The sequence below is a fragment of the Eucyclogobius newberryi genome, unplaced genomic scaffold, assembly GCF_026437365.1.
Source record: "Eucyclogobius newberryi isolate DKJ021-1_F unplaced genomic scaffold, fEucNew1.0.hap1 SCAF_17, whole genome shotgun sequence".
Classification (NCBI taxonomy): Eukaryota; Metazoa; Chordata; class Actinopteri; order Gobiiformes; family Gobiidae; genus Eucyclogobius; species Eucyclogobius newberryi.
In genome coordinates, this window is record NW_027315801.1 from 29,211,627 (window position 1) to 29,230,564 (window position 18,938).

The following is an 18,938-nucleotide window of genomic DNA, read 5'->3' on the forward strand; positions in this document are numbered from 1 at the left end:
CTGTCGAGACGCCGGCTTGATTTGAGATGGCAGCAATAATTAAACTGACACACATAGACACACACTGACACACATAGACACACACTGACACACACAGACACACACTGACACACACAGACACACACAGACACACACTGACACACACACACACACACACACACAAGACTCATGGTGGTAAATGGATTAGATTGGTTAGCGCTGAGTGTGTGGCACGTCTGTAATTACAGGTCGTTGATGGACAGGGGCTGGAAAAAACGAGTGGGTGCAGTTCCAAGCCTGGATAAATTGAGCCCAACTGCGATCCTCGCCAAATTTGGGCCGTAATGGACCAGTAAATTTGCCACTGTGTTGTCAGATCTGACCAGACTAGGATACTGACTGACAGCAGCACCAGTGAACTCCAACAACATTCATTTTGTCATCTTATCCACAAAGCTGAGTTAAGACAATAAGTTAGGAGATGTAAATATCGATTCAAATCATAAAGGCACAGACAGCATCAATCTTGACAACGGAGCCTTCCTCCTCTCACACACATGGGACACACTGCTCCAGAGACCACCGGACAACACATAAAACTGTATCTCTACCAATACAATTCTGCATGTAAAAAGTTGCATATTAAGTGCGATACAGGACGCTCACCATTGCAGCCCAGGGCCAAGAAAGGAAATTTAGAAAAGCTTTCCTTGCGGGACATTCTGAGGTAGGATTAGCTGAAATATGGCACTAAATTAGTTTTTTCGGTTGAATCTTACACCCCTATATTTTTCCCTGGCATTTGCACTCATTTCCCCCCTTTCATTATCCGCCTCTATGATAATGATTCCGTGGACAAAGGGCTGGTCTTGTTTATACCTCCTGGAATTCATCGCAATCCCCCTCATTTCTCTGTCAGTCTGATTGGCCCATTGTTCTCACGGTACTCTCACTGCGGCGCTGCCTCCCTGACAGTTGAAGCTGCTGACCTTAACAAATGCCCATGTATTATGAATGTAATGCCGACGCGGTAAAAGTTGATGAAAGCTGTCATCCGGACCCAAGGAGTGGAGTGCACTGCAGTGAGAAGCACCTACGTCTTGGCCACTCGGTCATATGCATTATTGACCGGTAGAGAAAGTAGAGTTTTAGTACATTTAGACCTAGAAAAAGCGGGACAGAGACCTGATTCTTAACTTATTCCCAAGATTTGGGAAATATTGTATGAATTCAAATATGTAAAATAAAAACAGATGGTTGGGGGAAAAACAGAAGCTAAATCAAATTTTACAGACCCCTTGTTAAGGTTGTATGTTGCTTTTACTTCCAATCTTGAACCTTCAAAACTGAACTACATACTGTATATAAGTTTATGGCCAGCTGTAAAATGTGACCAGTTTGATTTGGTCTGGACTAAAGAACCGCACCGAGACCCACATTTAAAGGTGGACTCGGTGTAGTTTGCTTGTGGTGTGAACGCTAACTTGCCTCAATGCAGCCCAACTACTGTTTTATGATCCAAACGAGCTTCCGTAGCGCGCTGAACACAACCAAAATAAACCACAGTGTGAGGAGGAAATTAAAAATCCCTTTTTTTTTTTAACTTCCTTACACCAATCACAAAAAACAAGGGCTCGTAAAGGAAACCGCTGGGGCCAATACTCATTTACATTACATTTATATGGATTTATTTTAGTATAATAATCGTCTTTATAACCTGGACATCGGTAATACAGTTGTCAAAATCCCGTGGTTTGTTCTGCTGCTCATATAATCGTCACGTTCCCTGAAATAAACTTTCTCCTGCAGTTTGTCCCCAGATCAAGTCAGAATTTGGTGGACTTATTTCCAGTTTGTATTGTTATTTGCCATTTCGTTTTCACCTGAGTCTGAGACCGCACGTTCCTATAGTACCGCTTAAACATGCCGGTTCACTTACGACGTTGGAGACACTTACGGACCGTCCCGACCTGCTCCAATAGGAAAAAATGGAAACATGTCTAATGGTTCAACCTCTGGGCCCACAGTGTCACATGCTGCACGGGCGGGTTCAGGTCAGCTCATCAATAGCAGGAGGCAGCATATTGTCCCAGCAGCATGTGTGAAGACTTGCAGCATCAACAGAAAGGGAAAAGTGCTCCAAGAGGCATCTCCCCCTTTTTGCACATTTACACTGGACACGTGCCAAGCAGCCAGTGTTAGGGAACAGATACAAAGACACTGAGGTGGTGGGAGCGTACCAATAATCAATACAAGCTCCGAGAGTTTTTGCTGATCCCAAAGAAGTGTCTCGCCATCCTCACCATTTCAACTTTTTCAGAAAACTTTTGATAGTGTTGACGTCTCATTTCTGTCCATAAGAAAATAACAAAAATGTCAAGTATATTTTAATGCCAATTGACAATTAGAAATGACACCATTACTTTCCTCTAACTGCCCTGACACAGGATCTGCAAAACCTCCCTGACCAGTCCTCCAGTTAAGCTGTTTTACACACTAACCTTACTTTATCATTCAGAAAGTTTTATTTCATGAAGCTGGTCACATACTTGAGGAATTAGACAGAACACTGAGGATAAACTGTAACTTTAGGACCTTCAAAAACATTATTGTTTTTGAAATTCAAATCCACTCTCTCCTGTGGATTTGAATTTCAGTGTTTTAAAACAGTATTTTATTTTTGACTGATGACTTTCTCTCCACACTGATAACAGCGCTTCTGAACAGTACTTTGTAGCAGCTGCCACAGGTAAAGGATATCGGCAGGTCCAGATTGGAGAACCCATTGCATTATTGCAGCAAAAACAGAGCTGTACCGGCAGCGTCGCATCCACTCAGCTTTGAAGTGCATTTGTCACGAGAAACAGCGGTGTTTGACTTCAAAGGGGGCATTATAATAGCCCCGGGCTTTTCGACTTCGATAACAACATGTTCACTGTGTCTTTAAGCATGTGCTGTTTTTTCCTCGTTCATTCACAGCATGAAACAAAACTCATATCCGAAGAGAGGGCGAGAGAGGAAAGACACAGTCTGCACTGATAATATCCAAAGCAGTGTGTGATGGATGGAGCACAGGCAGAAGGGAAATACCACTGTAGAATGAAAACAATAATAATGAATTAAAAAGATAACCGTTTATACATTGTACCGGTAAGACTATTGTTTGTGTACTTTAAATGATAAAAAATGTATCTCTATTAACAAGACACCCAAACATCCATGTAGGCTAATTCATAAAGAATATAAATAAAAAGACTAAGGCAGTATAGTTATTGTAATAAATCCATCCATTTTCTACCGCTTGTTCCCTTTCGGGGTCGCGGGTGACTGGAGCCTATCCCAGTGACTTCGGGCCTTAGGCGGGGTACACCCTGGACAGTGGCCAATAAATCGATTTATACATTTTAACCACAAACATTAACATTTAATATTGATATTTTTTTAGGGAATTTCTTTTTTTTTGGAAGGATTATTTGGCTCGTAGGCTTTATTAGTCAGGACAGTCTTGGGTGAAATAGGAATGTGAGAGAAGGGGATTTTCTGAGCCGGAATTCAAACTCACAACACTGCGGCCGGCTGCGTGGAGAGCCTGGCACATGTGCTGCAGCCTTAACCACTCGACCACTTAATATTGAATTTTAATGAACTATATGCTCACCTATGTGTCTTGCATGGAAATGAACTCTCAGACACAACCTTTATTTTCACGTGTTTACTTTTCTTTGTAAGCCTGTGTATCTCATCTAGCCCACACTGACACGAGCTAACATGAGCATACACTGTGCAACTGTGTGTCTCGGCAGGTGGCAGCGGGCGATAAAGATGGGGCCAATCGAGGAGGAGACGTGCGATAAAACTGCAGCTCTGACGGACGGACAGACAGACGAGGGCAGACACTGAATGGAGAACAGCACATGCTCGGCAGCAGAAGGCAGAGAAACGAACGAGGCAGAGACAGGACAAAAGGGGTGAGCTAGTGTAAGCGGTGGAGCAGACAAATCAAAGTTGGTTTGTTGAAGAAAGATAGACCAAACGTCCTCTAGGGGTCATGTGGAGAGTTTTAAGACGAGACACGCGATTGGGTCCACCCTTTGTTTGTCCAATCCGGATTTTAACACATGGGGGAAATGTCTTTAGTTTGTGTGGTTGTCTGCTCTTGATGTTTGTGTGTATATTTTATCTTTTTTGAGTCAGGCTTTTCCCTGTATACAAAATAAAATGAAATGAAAAGAGATCTTGCGGTAAGAGATCCTGTTCCATCCCTATAGGTAATCTCATGCTTTGAGAATTTATTTATATACAAATCAATATGTATTTTGCTAAGAAACACCCTAAACTAAACTTCCAAGTACAGTTTAAGGTCTACCGGAGATGGAGCGCTTCTACTTCACTGTTGTACAACTTCAGCAGCGAATTCAAATGTCCGAACACGCAGGAGCACACTCAGTGGAAGCATATTTAAGTCAACAACTAATTGAAATAAACCAGAGCTTTCATTGTTTTATAGCCCCCCCATGCAAATAACGGGTGGATCACGGCGACAAGTGCGCTCTGGTTGTGGGGGTGACACGGGGGTGTAGAGTTTAGTGAGGTTTATAACAGTGGCCCACAGACGCACTGGGGCGAGGACAGACTGCTTGCTTATGCTCTATATTACGCCTGATCATACTTTCAGTATTTTGTAAATATATAAAACAATAACAATCATGTGGAAATTTGAATTTTTGGTTGCAATATGAGAGTGATAATATTCACAGCGCTCTGTGATTCAGAGTGCTCTAGACTATGTGTCTTCTAGAAGAACATTTTCAGTTAAGAACAAATGTTGTGAATGCCAAAAACCTTTGTAAGTACAAATGTGCATAAGAATGCTTCATGAATGAGGCCCAATATTAGAACCTGGTTAAAATCAATTTTGCATAATATGTGTCCTTTAAAAGGTGAATGGAGTGAAAGGCAAATAACCATACACTATTTCCTAAAATGCACAAGGATATACAAAACCCATTGTCCTAAAGTAGCCAAAAAGTATGTTTTTTGATCATAACTGAAGAATTTCCTCAGAAGCTACTATTGTATTATGCTCCATGCAGCGGTGAAATTACAGCGCAGCCCACATCTTGAGTGCCTATGGAGAAGCCATTAGCTAACCAAGTTAGAAGATCTCGAGGGGCTTAAGATACTTTATGGGACAGCTACAGGAGGGCTAATGCAACTAAAGTTATTAAAGTTTAGACAAAAGACATTACAGGAAGTCACAAGAATTATTGTATGAAATGATTATGTGAAATTAGATAAACATACAGAACATATAATGAGAGAAGAGAAGTGAACTTTTCTGGTGGAGTGTTATTGCTTTCTATTGAATTTTCCAATGTATGGTCTTCACCATAGAGCCAAGTTACAGGTGTAACAAGTCAGATATGTGGAGAGGCGACCCTGCTCACAGTAAGAATGCATGCTTTTGCGTTATTTTTGAGAAATACAAAAAAAAATTTATGAAGTAAACATTTGTTTAGAGTTTACTGCCATACTGTGTAAAAATCCAAAGAAAGTAGAATAATATTTTGTCAAATGGAGATAAGTAGGCAGACCCACTCCCAGAAACCCAGTACACAGTGGGCCTTTGAAACATGCATGGTCTTGTATTGGCACAGTGCTGTTCCATACTGAACCTAACATACAAATGGAATGTCAAAATACCCCTGTCTCCCTCTCTGTCCTCATCCTTTCAGTCAATCCCTGAACCAGAGTCTGTGAGAGAAATCCAATTTTGTTGCAGCATCATGTTGTCCTGATAGGATCTATCACCTGGAGCAGAGTGGCTGTGCTCCCAGGACATATCCCGCACCAAGATGAACGCAGTATGTCTAACACCAGGAGTGATGGGTCTGATCATTTCTACAGATAACAGCCGGGATATTCATTTTGTGGAGACGGAACGACTGAGGATCTCTATAAGTCACAGTATGTCTTCAGATCATCGTGTCCCCAGTTTGATGAAGTTTATAATCCTACATGTGTCCATCATCTTGTGTGTCATCTAATCAGACATTCACATCACAGTCCTGCCACGCCTGTTGAATTAGCTAACAAGAAAAGCAATAATTGAGAAATACTTAGTCACCACATGACCTCAGTACGGATGCTCTCTCCTCTCACATACAAGCAGGTGTCCGGTTTCACCGCAGCTAAATGACACTACAGCAGAGTCATTCAATAAGGTCAATACTGGAAGAGAAAGGACTTGCATAGCAATAGAAGCTTGGATGGAAATTGTCATGAAAAATACAAATGGATACAAAAGTATTGAAACAAGTATCAAACTCACAAACTGGACAGTTTGGAACAATTTGTGAAATGTCTTGAGCTTTCTCAGAACAGTTAGTACTACACTGGGTCAGAGTAATAAAGAATATACACACACACACACACACACACACATACACATACACACACACACACACACACACACATACACACATACAGACACACACACACACACACACATACACACACACACACACACACACACACACACAAAAACTGGCTAAAGAAACTCACAGCTCTCCATGTGCGCCTAGCACAGATCAACCAGCCTCTAAGGGATGGGATTCTGAATGACTAACCTAAGGAAGGGTACAGTCCAATCCAGCAATCAGCCAATAACCTGTCTCTCCACAACATGGAAACTCATGTCAGGCATCATTGCAGGTAAAATAAGTGGGCACATGGATCAATATATGAGCAAAGCACAGAAGGGCAACGGCAAAGACACCAGAGGAGCCAAACACCAACTCCTGGTTAACAGAACAGTCCCTCAAGACTGTAGAACCCGACACACAATCTGTGTACTGCCTGGATTGATTACAAGAAAGTATATGACTTAATTCCACACATGTGGATCACTGAATGCTTGGAGTTGTACAACATCAATAGGACCCTAAGAGCCTTCATAGCAAACTCGATGTGGCTGTGGAAAACCACCCTTCAGGCCAATGGTAAACCACTTGCACAAGTGTCCATCATGTGACCAAGGAGATGCCCTGTGCCCACTTCTGTTCTGCATAGGCCTGAACCCCCTCACTGCTGTTCTGCATAGGCCTGAACCCCCTCACTGCTGTTCTGCATAGGCCTGAACCTCCTCAAAGGTGTTCTGCATAGGCCTGAACCCCCTCACTGCTGTTCTGCATAGGCCTGAACCCCCTCACTGCTGTTCTGCATAGGCCTGAACCCCCTCACTGCTGTTCTGCATAGGCCTGAACCTCCTCAAAGGTGTTCTGCATAGGCCTGAACCCCCTCACTGCTGTTCTGCATAGGCCTGAACCCCCTCACTGCTGTTCTGCATAGGCCTGAACCCCCTCACTGCTGTTCTGCATAGGCCTGAACCCCCTCACTGCTGTTCTGCATAGGCCTGAACCCCCTCACTGCTGTTCTGCATAGGCCTGAACCTCCTCAAAGGTGTTCTGCATAGGCCTGAACCCCCTCACTGCTGTTCTGCATAGGCCTGAACCCCCTCACTGCTGTTCTGCATAGGCCTGAACCCCCTCACTGCTGTTCTGCATAGGCCTGAACCCCCTCACTGCTGTTCTGCATAGGCCTGAACCCCCTCAGCCAAATAATCAACAAGACCAGTCACCTCCTTTACATGGATCAAGCTGTATGCTGATCTCGAAGAGGTAACAGGGAAAGCAGCAACAGCCAAATACCTACAAGGAGAAGGAAGCGCTACAGACCACAGCTGTGATGACATGAAAGCTCCTGACCATGGAGTGTTCCAGCACCCTCAGACTGTACACTAGCCGTGGGAAGGAAGGAGGCCGTGGACTAGTGAGTGTGAGAGCCACCACTATCATGACAACACTTATAACTCTATAACTATGCACCTTAGGGCTGTGCAAATAATATCAATTAAATCCTGATCGAGACTTAGTAATTTCTTATTCTAATTGTCAGTAAAAGTGTTTATTTTGGAGAAAAAAACAGACTTGTGGAAAAAAATTACTTTAGTTTGTTTAAAAGGCAATCATTAAAAGTGCTCAAGGAATTGATATTTGAAGGCATTTTAAAATATATCCTTATTATTATTGGATATTATTATTTTTATACAGGTAAATGCTTCCATGGTAACAAAATTGTTATTCAAATAATGTTTAATGACATAATACGTAACCTAGATGAGCCACTTATTTGACAGTTTGAGGAGAACAGTATTATTCAGATCCTCAGCAGTGTGGAATCAGTAGTCTGTGTGTACAAGGTAAAAGTACACGATATTCTTGTAAAATGTGATCCACTTTTATGCTGAATGGACCCCAGGAATACTAGTGACCATTTTGTGGAAAATAATGGGGCTCTGAATAAAAGAGTTTTGGTGGTAAAATTAGTTGTTTCAATTTTTGACTGTGTCCCAGAACACTTTATAGCAACATACATTTTCATTGAATTCATGTAATTATTCCAATTCCGCAGAGCTCACATAGTAAATGGTGTTGAGCTGAACGTTCACATTGCACAGTAGTGTAATGGTGGGATAGTGTGGTGGTGTTGTTACCTTCATGGCCTGTGCTTTCTTATGGAACATCTCCTCCATGTCTTGTGCGAGCTGCTTGACCAGGCGCAGCCCGTCGATCTCCTCCACTCGCACTGCTCGCTCAAACTCTTTGTATTTCTGAAAGACAACATTCACAAATAAGATCACTCAGATTCAATGTGCATCTAATTCCATGATCAAAGCGAAAGATAAAAACTTTTCATTAAAAACAGCAGGCGTTTGCTAGAAAAAAGTTTAAGGAAAAGAGGCAGAGGCAGACTTCAAAGTGCAATGTCTCTAAAGGTTATAACACTGCTCTCTCACCTTAAGCTTTCTCAGAGTTCTATTTGGATTCATTCATTCAGGTTTGAGTAAGCCTGTATTGTCTGAGACTTGAGTATTCAGAAAATGTATGTTTTCACCTGCCCCCTATCTCCTCCTACTGCTTTGGACGTTTGTAATTTTACATAATTATTTAAAAAAAAAATATTAAGACTGTGTCATGCATGTCAAATTCAAAAATGTCACATAGGCATTTCCCAACAATGAAAACACATAAATGAAAATGTACTGATTATTACGGTGTATTGCTAATATGTGGGGGCGGGGCATGTTTGTTTCGCAGATGTGAACAAGAAGTGTAGGATGTCTTTCTATTATTAAGTAATTTTTGATCAACACTTTGGTGTAGAGTGTGCAAATATATGTATGTTATAGTTTAAAACTAGATACATGAAGGAAAAAAATGAAAATAATGACAAATGTACTTTATCTGGATCAAGTATAGAGTTAAAGCAGAGAAATATCTCCAGATTATGGGAGCTTAAATGAAAGCGATGACACACCATGTTGTACAGAAAATCACATTATTCTTCCTCCAACCACAGCTCTAAGATTATCTGCACCTCAGTTTGGGACAGTGACATTAAGTCGGGCTAATTCCACACACAGTCCAAGTACAACACACACGTGCCATCACAGGACGAGCTGAACTAGAATCCACTCCGGCATGTCCTTTGCAAAGGGACATGGAAACATTTTAGAAGCTGCACCGGGGATTTAGCAGAAGATTACCTCCAAATCAAATGGCATGGCCGCTCTAATGTTATGCCAACCTGCTTACGCACAGGCAAAGAGCTGATCTGCAGAAAGAAGGGGAAAGGAACTGGGGCAGGAGGGCATGCAATTACTAACAAATGTATACAAAATAGACACTTTATTAATCATGGTAAAATTGTTTGTTAATACATTTTGTTAGATCTTTGGCATATAGTATTATCTTGTCTTACGCTAGCTGTTTTTTTAATTTATTTTATTTTTATCTTTATTTGTTTTTCCCCTCCATTCCTTATTAGGAAATGAGAGGTTTTTGTCTATAGGAATTTTTGTTTATAAGAGTTTTTGTTTATAAGAGTTGTGTTTTTTAGACTCCCTATAAGTTTATCTGTCCTTTTCCTCTGTATCTACCTTCGTTGCAACAATGAAATTTCCTCATGTGTGGACAATAAAGGATTATCTTATCGTATTTTATCTTATTAAAATATGTATTAAGTCTTTTCACGTTTGAAAAAGAACAGAACAGAACAAAATGAACAAAAACAGTAATTTATGCAAATAACATAAACACTTGTGACATTTAGACACTTGCAGACGTGAACAAAAACAAGAAACGATCCCACTGCTCAGTCAACAAATGTTTTAGGTTGGTATTTATTTCATACTTGCCCCATATTACACAAAATATGGTCAAATACTCAAATCTCTGTCTATTGTACAAGGTCGTTCATGGTCTGTCATCTCCAGCACTCACTCACTTTATAGACATCAGAACCAGAGGAGCAGTGAGACAGAACTGCATTATCCTCTTCAGTCAAACCACTTTTTCTGTCCACGCTGCCTCACACCCACAGCTCAGAGATGCAAACACATATCACACCTTCAAAATAGAGTTAAAACAATGGTTCATTACAAACCAGATCTGTGAATACTAATTACACCTGCTCTCGCTGCCCCCTGCTGGCCCCCTGCCATTGTGTGTCTCTGTGTGTGATTGTTTTCTACATGTCTGTGTGTATTTTCTCTTGTGTGCGTCTGTAACTGGATGATTCATGTGTCTGTGCTATGTGCTGTAAATGGTGTGTATTTGTCTTTATTTACATATGTGTCCAATCTGGTCAAATGTGGCCATCAGACCATTTTTTGTTGACCCTCAGGCTTCCTGCTGAATTGGCCTAAATACCCAAAAATAGAACTTTTTACAGGAAAATTCTAAATTGTTAACTTTAACTTTTTAATTCTGGCATGATTACAGAAATATTTATATACACTGTCCATGAAATAAATAAATACAGGACAAAATACTCAAATGTTGTAATAATGAATTAATAATTTGTAATTTGTCCAGAGTCCAGCTTCTAAGGCCGGGAACATCTCATTCAAACACAAGCTGACGTGTCATTTATAAATATTTGAAAGATGCATAAGAACAAGTCCACCCCACAAAGCCAAATGGCATGAGCAAAGGGGCATATGCCCAACTATCAAATGGATTACACCTTTTGGCAAAAGTTCTTCAAACGTTTGATAGCATACAATGATCTAAACTTCTTTCAAACTTCAAACTTTGATTTGCTGCCAAAAAGTCACGTTCGTTGCCAGATCCATTTGCAAATTCGAGCCAGATTTTTAAATCCAGCTCAAAAGCCCTGGAGGCGATATCCAAAAAGTGTCTCTCCACATATGGCAACACTGGAACAATTACAAAGACAAACGGGAAAAGAACATTTCAACAAACAATCTGTCCGTTCACCTGAATTCGAAATGCTTTGGAACAATGAGAGCGTGACGTGAAAGACTTATCTGTACATACAGCGCGTTAGACGATAACTTCAAAGTGCTTCGTGGACGCCTGGAGTGTTGTTGTGAGTCCAATCAGAGCGACTGCTGATAACTAAGTGAAACTGATGACACCGTGCTGCCCGGTGGTAGAGTGGTTAGAGCACAGCACACATATATGCAGGCTCCAAGTGCAGACTCCGAGTTTACTGCATGTCCTTCTCTCTCAGCCCCATTTCACACTGTGCTTTCCTGTCTGATAAAGCCTTCAGGCAACAAAATATTCAAATAAAAAAGAAAAGAAAATGATGACACCGGCGTTGCCAAAACCTCTGATAATCCTAAAGACATTAGTCGCAGAGGAAAAAAGATACCAAAATCATGCTTAAAATCATGTGAAATTGTTAAAAAGGAACATATTGTGCAAAAAACAACTTTAATGAGCTTTTAATCTTGTTACAACAGTGTTTCATCGCCATTTGTGGACTCAATGTTGTACTTTGATTGATTCATGCAAGTTTAAGTAATCCTGTGTTTACCCGCCACTCAAGTCGAGTTCTCAAATTCCTGTTTTCACCTACTCCCTATCCCCGCCCACATCCCTGTACTTAGTTGTGATTAATTGAACATTTAAGTGAAACATTGTTTTATATAAGAAAATAATGAAATTAAGCAAATTAAGATCAGCTTGTTACGGTAAAATGCCACATTGAAGAGGCGGGGCTTAGCAATTCTACAGTTTTGAACAGGAAGTCAATGGACCTGGTTCTACTACTAAGCCGTTTTAGATCAATATTGTGGTTTACAATGAACAAAATGTAAAGTTAAGATCCATTTGTGTTATAATTCAATATGTCGGTGTAATCCCTCATTCGTCCAGGCGTGTTCTATAGTAGAAAAAGCTTCAGTTGTAGTCATCTGGACTCAGTTTGAAAAATAGCCCATTAAGATTCTGAATAGGCTAGCTCGGTAGATACAAGGGGGAAGTTTCTGTTGAAACAAACATCTCTTTCTACTTCAGGAAGGCTCCGCCCAATGGGTGGGTCTTACCACAGAACAGTATTAATATCGGAGTTCTCGATCTAAATTCTTTTATTGACAATGACTCTTGGATGAGAGTCGAAACGTCTATTTTTTCAAACTGAGTCCAGATGACTACAACTGAAGCTTTTTCTATTATAATTCAATACTAATTCCATGGAAAAAAACAAACATAATATATCTCCTTCGGACAGCCAAACCTTCATCAAGGCAGTGACCATGAACCTTGGAATATTAAGTGTCATTGTTGAAGTGAACCTGAAACATCATGCATTAGTTCAAGGGGCACAACAGAACAAAAGGATCCCGTGATAGACCCACAACGCATATGAACTTTGTGAGGAATAACCGATGAACGACCTGTCATTCTTGAACCCATTATCTTATACACAAGCAGGTCAGATGTCTAAGCTGAAGGGGAAAAAGGCCGTGGTATGACAAAGCAGTAACCACTTGTGTGATTTGTTGTGCTTTGTGTGAACGGGGCATGTTTGTTTGACAAGATCCACACCTAATGCTGTCTGGAGATGTGCAGTCAGGCTGACCACAGAGCAGAGACCAGAGAAGACAAGGGCAATTAGCCCCGAGCCATTCTGTTCACCTCCCATCATCATCACAGGGGAGTCCAGCCGACACACCAGACCGCTGATACACTGTACTACAACCTGAGCACACAACAAAACCATGACACGGTGACATGGAAGGTTTGGCTTTTTTGTTTACGTGTCTAAAAGGAAAAATCAAGGCACTATCTTACGTTCAAAGTGCATTTTCTTTTCTATTTGAGTTCATGTTGTGTGGCATTGCTCGAGGGATTCAAGTCATGAAGAGGTTCTGCTGGAGGATGCACCAGGAGCCGGCGCTGAGGTCACAGACGGAACAAAACTGGCCTAGAGCGAGATGGCTTCTGTTTTATTTCTTTAACTTGTTCACTCAGGTCGGCATTCTAACATGTAAGAGTTTTAAATGTTAAATAAGGTGAAGGCTTTTTCTAAGTATTGTGAAGATCGCTTAAAAAAGGCCAATATGTAGGGACAGTTTTGATCATTTAAAACCAACATTAATTTCATTAATAATATCTGTAAAAGATGGTAACAAAAATATGCTTTTTGACAATTTTTTTATAGTTGAACTCTTCAATTATGCAAACGAGTTTACTCTCTGTACAGTGCACCGCTCTATAAAAGTATTATATAATAGTATTATAATATATTATATCATATTATATTTAGGTATCCACAGCATTGTTTCACTGCAAAACTATACGAGAGAAACACTCCCATCTTTCCACTTAATCAGTGGTTCCCAACCTTTTTCTCCCAGCGATCCCATTTCATCCTCGGATACGTCAGAGATGCAGTCATCCTTCTCCCACCAAGGAAGCTACGTCTTAAAAGAAAAGTACAACTGTTGTTGATAAAGGTGTTACACAACAATAATGACCACTTTATGTAAGCAATTACAATGCAATCCCTTCATTAAAATGTGTCAAATCCAGTTCGTAGCTCTTTTCTAATGACCCCAGGGACCCCTGAGAATCTTGGGAATGATTGCAATAAATGATTCAGACAAACTGGACAGGTGTCTGAGTATTTGTCAGTCTCAATCACAGCCGCTCTCTGCAAACACTTGTGACATAATCTTATTTGCATCTGTGGGCCAGTGTTTCTGTGGGGTTTATATAATTAAGTGTTTAATGGAGGGGGAAAAGTTCATCTCACAAAAAGACTCGGCACCATTTCCCCAAATCCCAGCTCATTTTACGGACCAGCAGAGCCACTTCACCATCAGCCTTCCTGGCTCGCCATCACAGCTGCCAATGTCGCTTTACCTTTTATCTCTCCCACACAGAGCTGCATTCAACATCAGTGTTAAAAGCCTTCTTATGCAGACGTAATTACAAAGCACAATATAAAAAAGCTTTGATTTGAGTTCACATTGGCTGATGTAAAAGCTAAGAACCTACGGTATTTAAATAACAAGCCACAGAACGCCTTTGTAGAACATTATCCAGCCTCATTCAGCGGTCTATGTTTTTCATTCATAAAAAACAACTCGACTTTTGTTTGCGACTGGCAGCATGTCGGATTCTATGAGAGAGAATGAGAGTGAATTGATGAACAAAAGAGGTGCATCGTGGGAAATGCTCATTGGGGTTGTGTGCGTGGTAAAAGACAAGGAAACGGCAGCAGAATGAAGCCACTCTGACATCGCACAAGAAACACATTCAGCCACGAGGGGGAAATGTGAAATTAAATATTCCCAGACAACATGATTATACTGTTGTAATGTGAATAATCGAAGGGCTTTAATTGTGTTTAATAACAATGCCAGGAAACTGCAAGGTAATTACAGGGGTCTCCCATTTCATTTCTTGGAGAGAAACAAACATGAGTGCACAGTTTTGTGATTGGACCTATATTGGACCTGTATAGAAAAAGCAAAGCCTGTGTTACAAAAAAAGAACGATACAAGAATGTAATAACACATTTCTTACAGAGGCGGCTGTATCACTTATCACAGCCCCGCAAGGATTACAGTTAGGGGTGGACAATATACTGAATTTGAGATAATATTGTGATAAGAAATGCAAAATTTGAATATTTTGTGTATTGTTTATTGGAAAAATGCTACAAAAAGAGATCTTATATCCTTATTTGATAGATGTAAACTTTCAAATAAGGGTTTAAGGTGATATTTCTGCACTTTTACAGACATTTACCATTTGTCTGATAATGAAACCTAAATTAATAAGGTTGAAAACATGTTTTAACACGTTTCTGTTGGTATACTCCCAAAAATATTGAGGTATTCATTTTTTCAATATTGCCCCCAATTACAGTACAAGCAGAGTACTTCAATTTAGGGCCTTAGCGCAACAATTCAAATATTACTAATAATGCAAGACTATTAAGGGGCTGTACTTGATTTATGTTTTTATGTAATCAAGTCAAATCTGTTTTGTACAAGTGTATTATAAAAGCATCTATTCAAGTAAAAGATAGACTTCAGTGCAGTCTGCATCTAATTATAGAGCATTTTATTCTCTGCGAAACAGGAAGTGTGCCGTTAGCATGCTAATAGTTAATAGTTTGTTAGTGACAACAGCTAAACTATCTAGCCTCAGAGAGCTGTGAAAAGCGCTTATACACTGAATATTTAAAAATCAGGTACAGTTCCTTAAAATTCTAATGTGAACAGTATATTGTGTGTGTCTATATCAGTGCGTGGATGGAGATTCTAATCCTGCTTCAGCCATTTTGTGTGGCCATGTTTCCATTGTTCAGCCCCAGGGCAGTTGTGGAAAAAGGAGCAGCTTACAATAGAGTGAATAAAAAAACAGGTGTAGATTTATTATACCATATTTTCCGGATTTTCAATCGCTCAGGATTATAAGTCGCCAAAAAATGCCTATTAGAGAAGAAAAAAAACATGTCGCACTGGAGTATAAGTCGCATTTTTGGGAGAAATTTTTGGGACAAATTCCAAGACCAAGAACAGACATTTCACCTTGAAATGTAATTTAAGATAATAACAGATTAGAAAACATGGTAAATAGCTGTACGTATGCTAACGTAACACCTTCAGCTACATGACGCAGACAGAACTGTGGTAAGTGTCTGGTATGTTAACGTAACATATTAACAGTTATTCAGATAACTATAGCATAAAGAACATGCTAACAAGTTTACCAAAGCATCAGTATTACACCACATCACTAAATCCATTGAATTCTTCTTCCTCTGTGTCACTTCTAAACAAACTCCGGCGGTAGAGGAAGTGCTGTTTCTTCTTCTGCGTCGTTTAGAGCCTAGAGCGCCCTTTTGTCAGTGTGATATGCGGTTGCCAGTGATATATGTGGTTGCCAGTGTGAAAATAACGAATAATATCACATATAAGTTGCTCCGGAGTATAAGTCGCACCCCGGCCAAACAATGACTTATAGTCCGGGAAATACGGTAGATGGATTCATTTTCTGTGTTAAATGGTTGTGATAAATACCTTTGGAGTAAGCATCATTCTGCTCAAAGTAGTCTTTGCAGTGTCATCGCTTTGTCGAGAGTGCTACTGATCCCTACAGGCATGTTTGTAATTACAGCTGACATGAAAGGAGAAGGTGAGGAGACGAGGTGGCACCCAGAGGTGTCACACGGCTGCACCACGGTCACATCAGTGCCACTCACCGGGGTTCACCAGTGCACGGTCAGGGTATTAAAATGTTTTAGGGTGTTTGTTATTTTTTTATTTAATTTTTCCGTTTTTTATAGAGCATATAACGTAGAATGAAAAACAGACCATGACAGGAGAGCATTAAAGAATAAAACAAAACAACAACTACTAAACACAAGTAGCACAGAACAATCACTGAACAGAAAAACAGACAAACAAAAAAAAGGTCCAATCTTGTCCCAAGTCTAGTAAATTAATCAATTGTGGGTTTTTTTTTGTTACAATGTCCCTTGTGTCTGAAGGTGCCTGTTTCTTTGGTCTTTTTTTGGTGACTATTGCTGTATTAATCATTGAGAAGATGATAAAACAAAACTATGGTCGACGTAAATCCAATTAAATACATTTACTTGAAGCTGAACTGTAGTTTTGGTCATCTCTATGTAGTGAAACCTGCTTATTTTATATAGTGCTCTCCTGCCAACCATCGAATAGTGTAAATATCTACTCTATATCTACTGTTTTTGGTATCAAATTCACCTTTTAATTGTACGCAACCCCAATGTGCATGCAAATGTCTTGGTTGAGATTCAAGTACGCTATATCTAACAAATAGACAGATATAATAGAAACAGATATTGGAGGTTATTTATGGTTAACATATTTTGGTGCCTACATTTTACGTTTACTTTTGAATATTCAGTCAGTCAGTTCCGTATAAATACAGTAACTTAAATACTTCAGTCCTTTCTCACTCGTAGATGTCGGAGCAGTGACAAGCCTCATGCGGAAAACCTACTCCGGATCACCGAATATTCCACAAAGCCAAATCGGTGCTCTGCCCTCCCATGCTATGCTTTTGTGCGCCTCCCTTCTTCCTTTATGCCACCCAACAAATTGTACCCTCAAAAGAAGAGCACTGGCCGCAGATGAAGTGGAACAATTAATTTCACGCCTGTCCTCCCTGCCTCAAAAGCCCGTTGGTCCGGGTCCCTATCTTCTGCCACTGGAGACGTTTCCCGGCGGATTGTGCAGACGTTCACTTACATACTTACTAGACCAGAGGTGAAATTAGGTCTGCAAGTTGTGTTGTGATTGAAACAAAACTCAAAGGATGGGCCACAGCGTATTGTTCATGATATATCTCTGTTTGCTTTGGGACTGCTATGAAAGCTGAATATTACGATAAAACTACAAGTGCACTGCAGTGGGCTTTTCCTCGGCGATGCGAGCGAGCGAGGTCGGAGAGACTGCAGCAAATTTGTAGCGTTTGTGCCCAGAGCAGCTTAAAAATACTGACTATAGAGGCTAAAAACATGATCAAGGACAGACAGGATGTGGGGAGTGGAAGTATCATCTTGTAACGATAACTTAAAGAGCATAAAACAAGTTGAAATGTATGTTAAAGTCATTTCCATCTATATTGTCTTCTTTAAGTAAGTCATATTGCCCTGCCCTAGGTTGAATGGTTGCAATAAGTTAAAAAAAAGTAAGAAAATGTTAATGCAAACATCAAAACATCATATTCTGGAGTTCAGACCTATACAATCAATCACAACACACTCAATTAGATATTTATTCAATAGTTGAGAGAGCACAAACTGATATTCTAGCATAAAGGCTTTTTAATATGTCCCAGATAATCAACTTAATGGACAAAAGTAGTTTAACAGTCACACATAGTACACACAAGTATATGCAGACTAGATTTCTTCTGACTTCAGAGACTATATTATTCAATCATGCTTGCATTTGCATGTACAAGTCAGAAAACAGCTCAGTAATAGTATAAATGTAGATTGCAATTGCCAAATGTCAGGCTTAGTTCAAAATAAACTGAAAAAAGTCAATCTTAGTCTCACTGATTACAAAAGAAAGCATTATTAACGGTACTTGCTCAATGGGAACACAGCAATTTGTCATCTTTGAATATGGTATTGATCATTGTGTGAAGATGTCTCAAAGCTGGATCAATGCATTTGAATGGTGAGGGTGTGGAGACGGGACGCTCTATCAAACCGGCCCGTGGAGGAGAAGGAAATCCAGCTGCCATTGTTCAGCACTCGGGAAAAAGTGGTGCAAAACTATTTAAAGAGAGCGTCTTCACAAAAGAACTTATGATGTGGCCATGTGAATATTTAACTTATGATGTGGCCATGTGAATATTTAACTTATGATGTGGCCATGTGAATATTTAACTTATGATGTGGCCATGTGAATATTTAACTTATGATGTGGCCATGTGAATATTTAACTTATGATGTGGCCATGTGAATATTTAACTTATGATGTGGCCATGTGAATATTTAACTTATGATGTGGCCATGTGAATATTTAACTTATGATGTGGCCATGTGAATATTTAACTTATGATGTGGCCATG

The 18,938-nt window shown here is 40.1% G+C and overlaps 1 protein-coding gene across 2 annotated transcripts in view; it reads right to left on the reverse strand.

The window, feature by feature from the left end:
* The window catches only part of cacna2d3a (calcium channel, voltage-dependent, alpha 2/delta subunit 3a), a 113,840-nt gene that overhangs the window by 75,391 nt on the left and 19,511 nt on the right, over positions 1-18,938 (reverse strand). For both annotated transcript variants that reach the window (XM_072449833.1, XM_072449832.1), the window contains exon 3: positions 8,534-8,650. In XM_072449833.1, the coding sequence (XP_072305934.1) occupies positions 8,534-8,650 (117 nt within the window). The remainder of the gene's footprint in view (positions 1-8,533; positions 8,651-18,938) is intronic.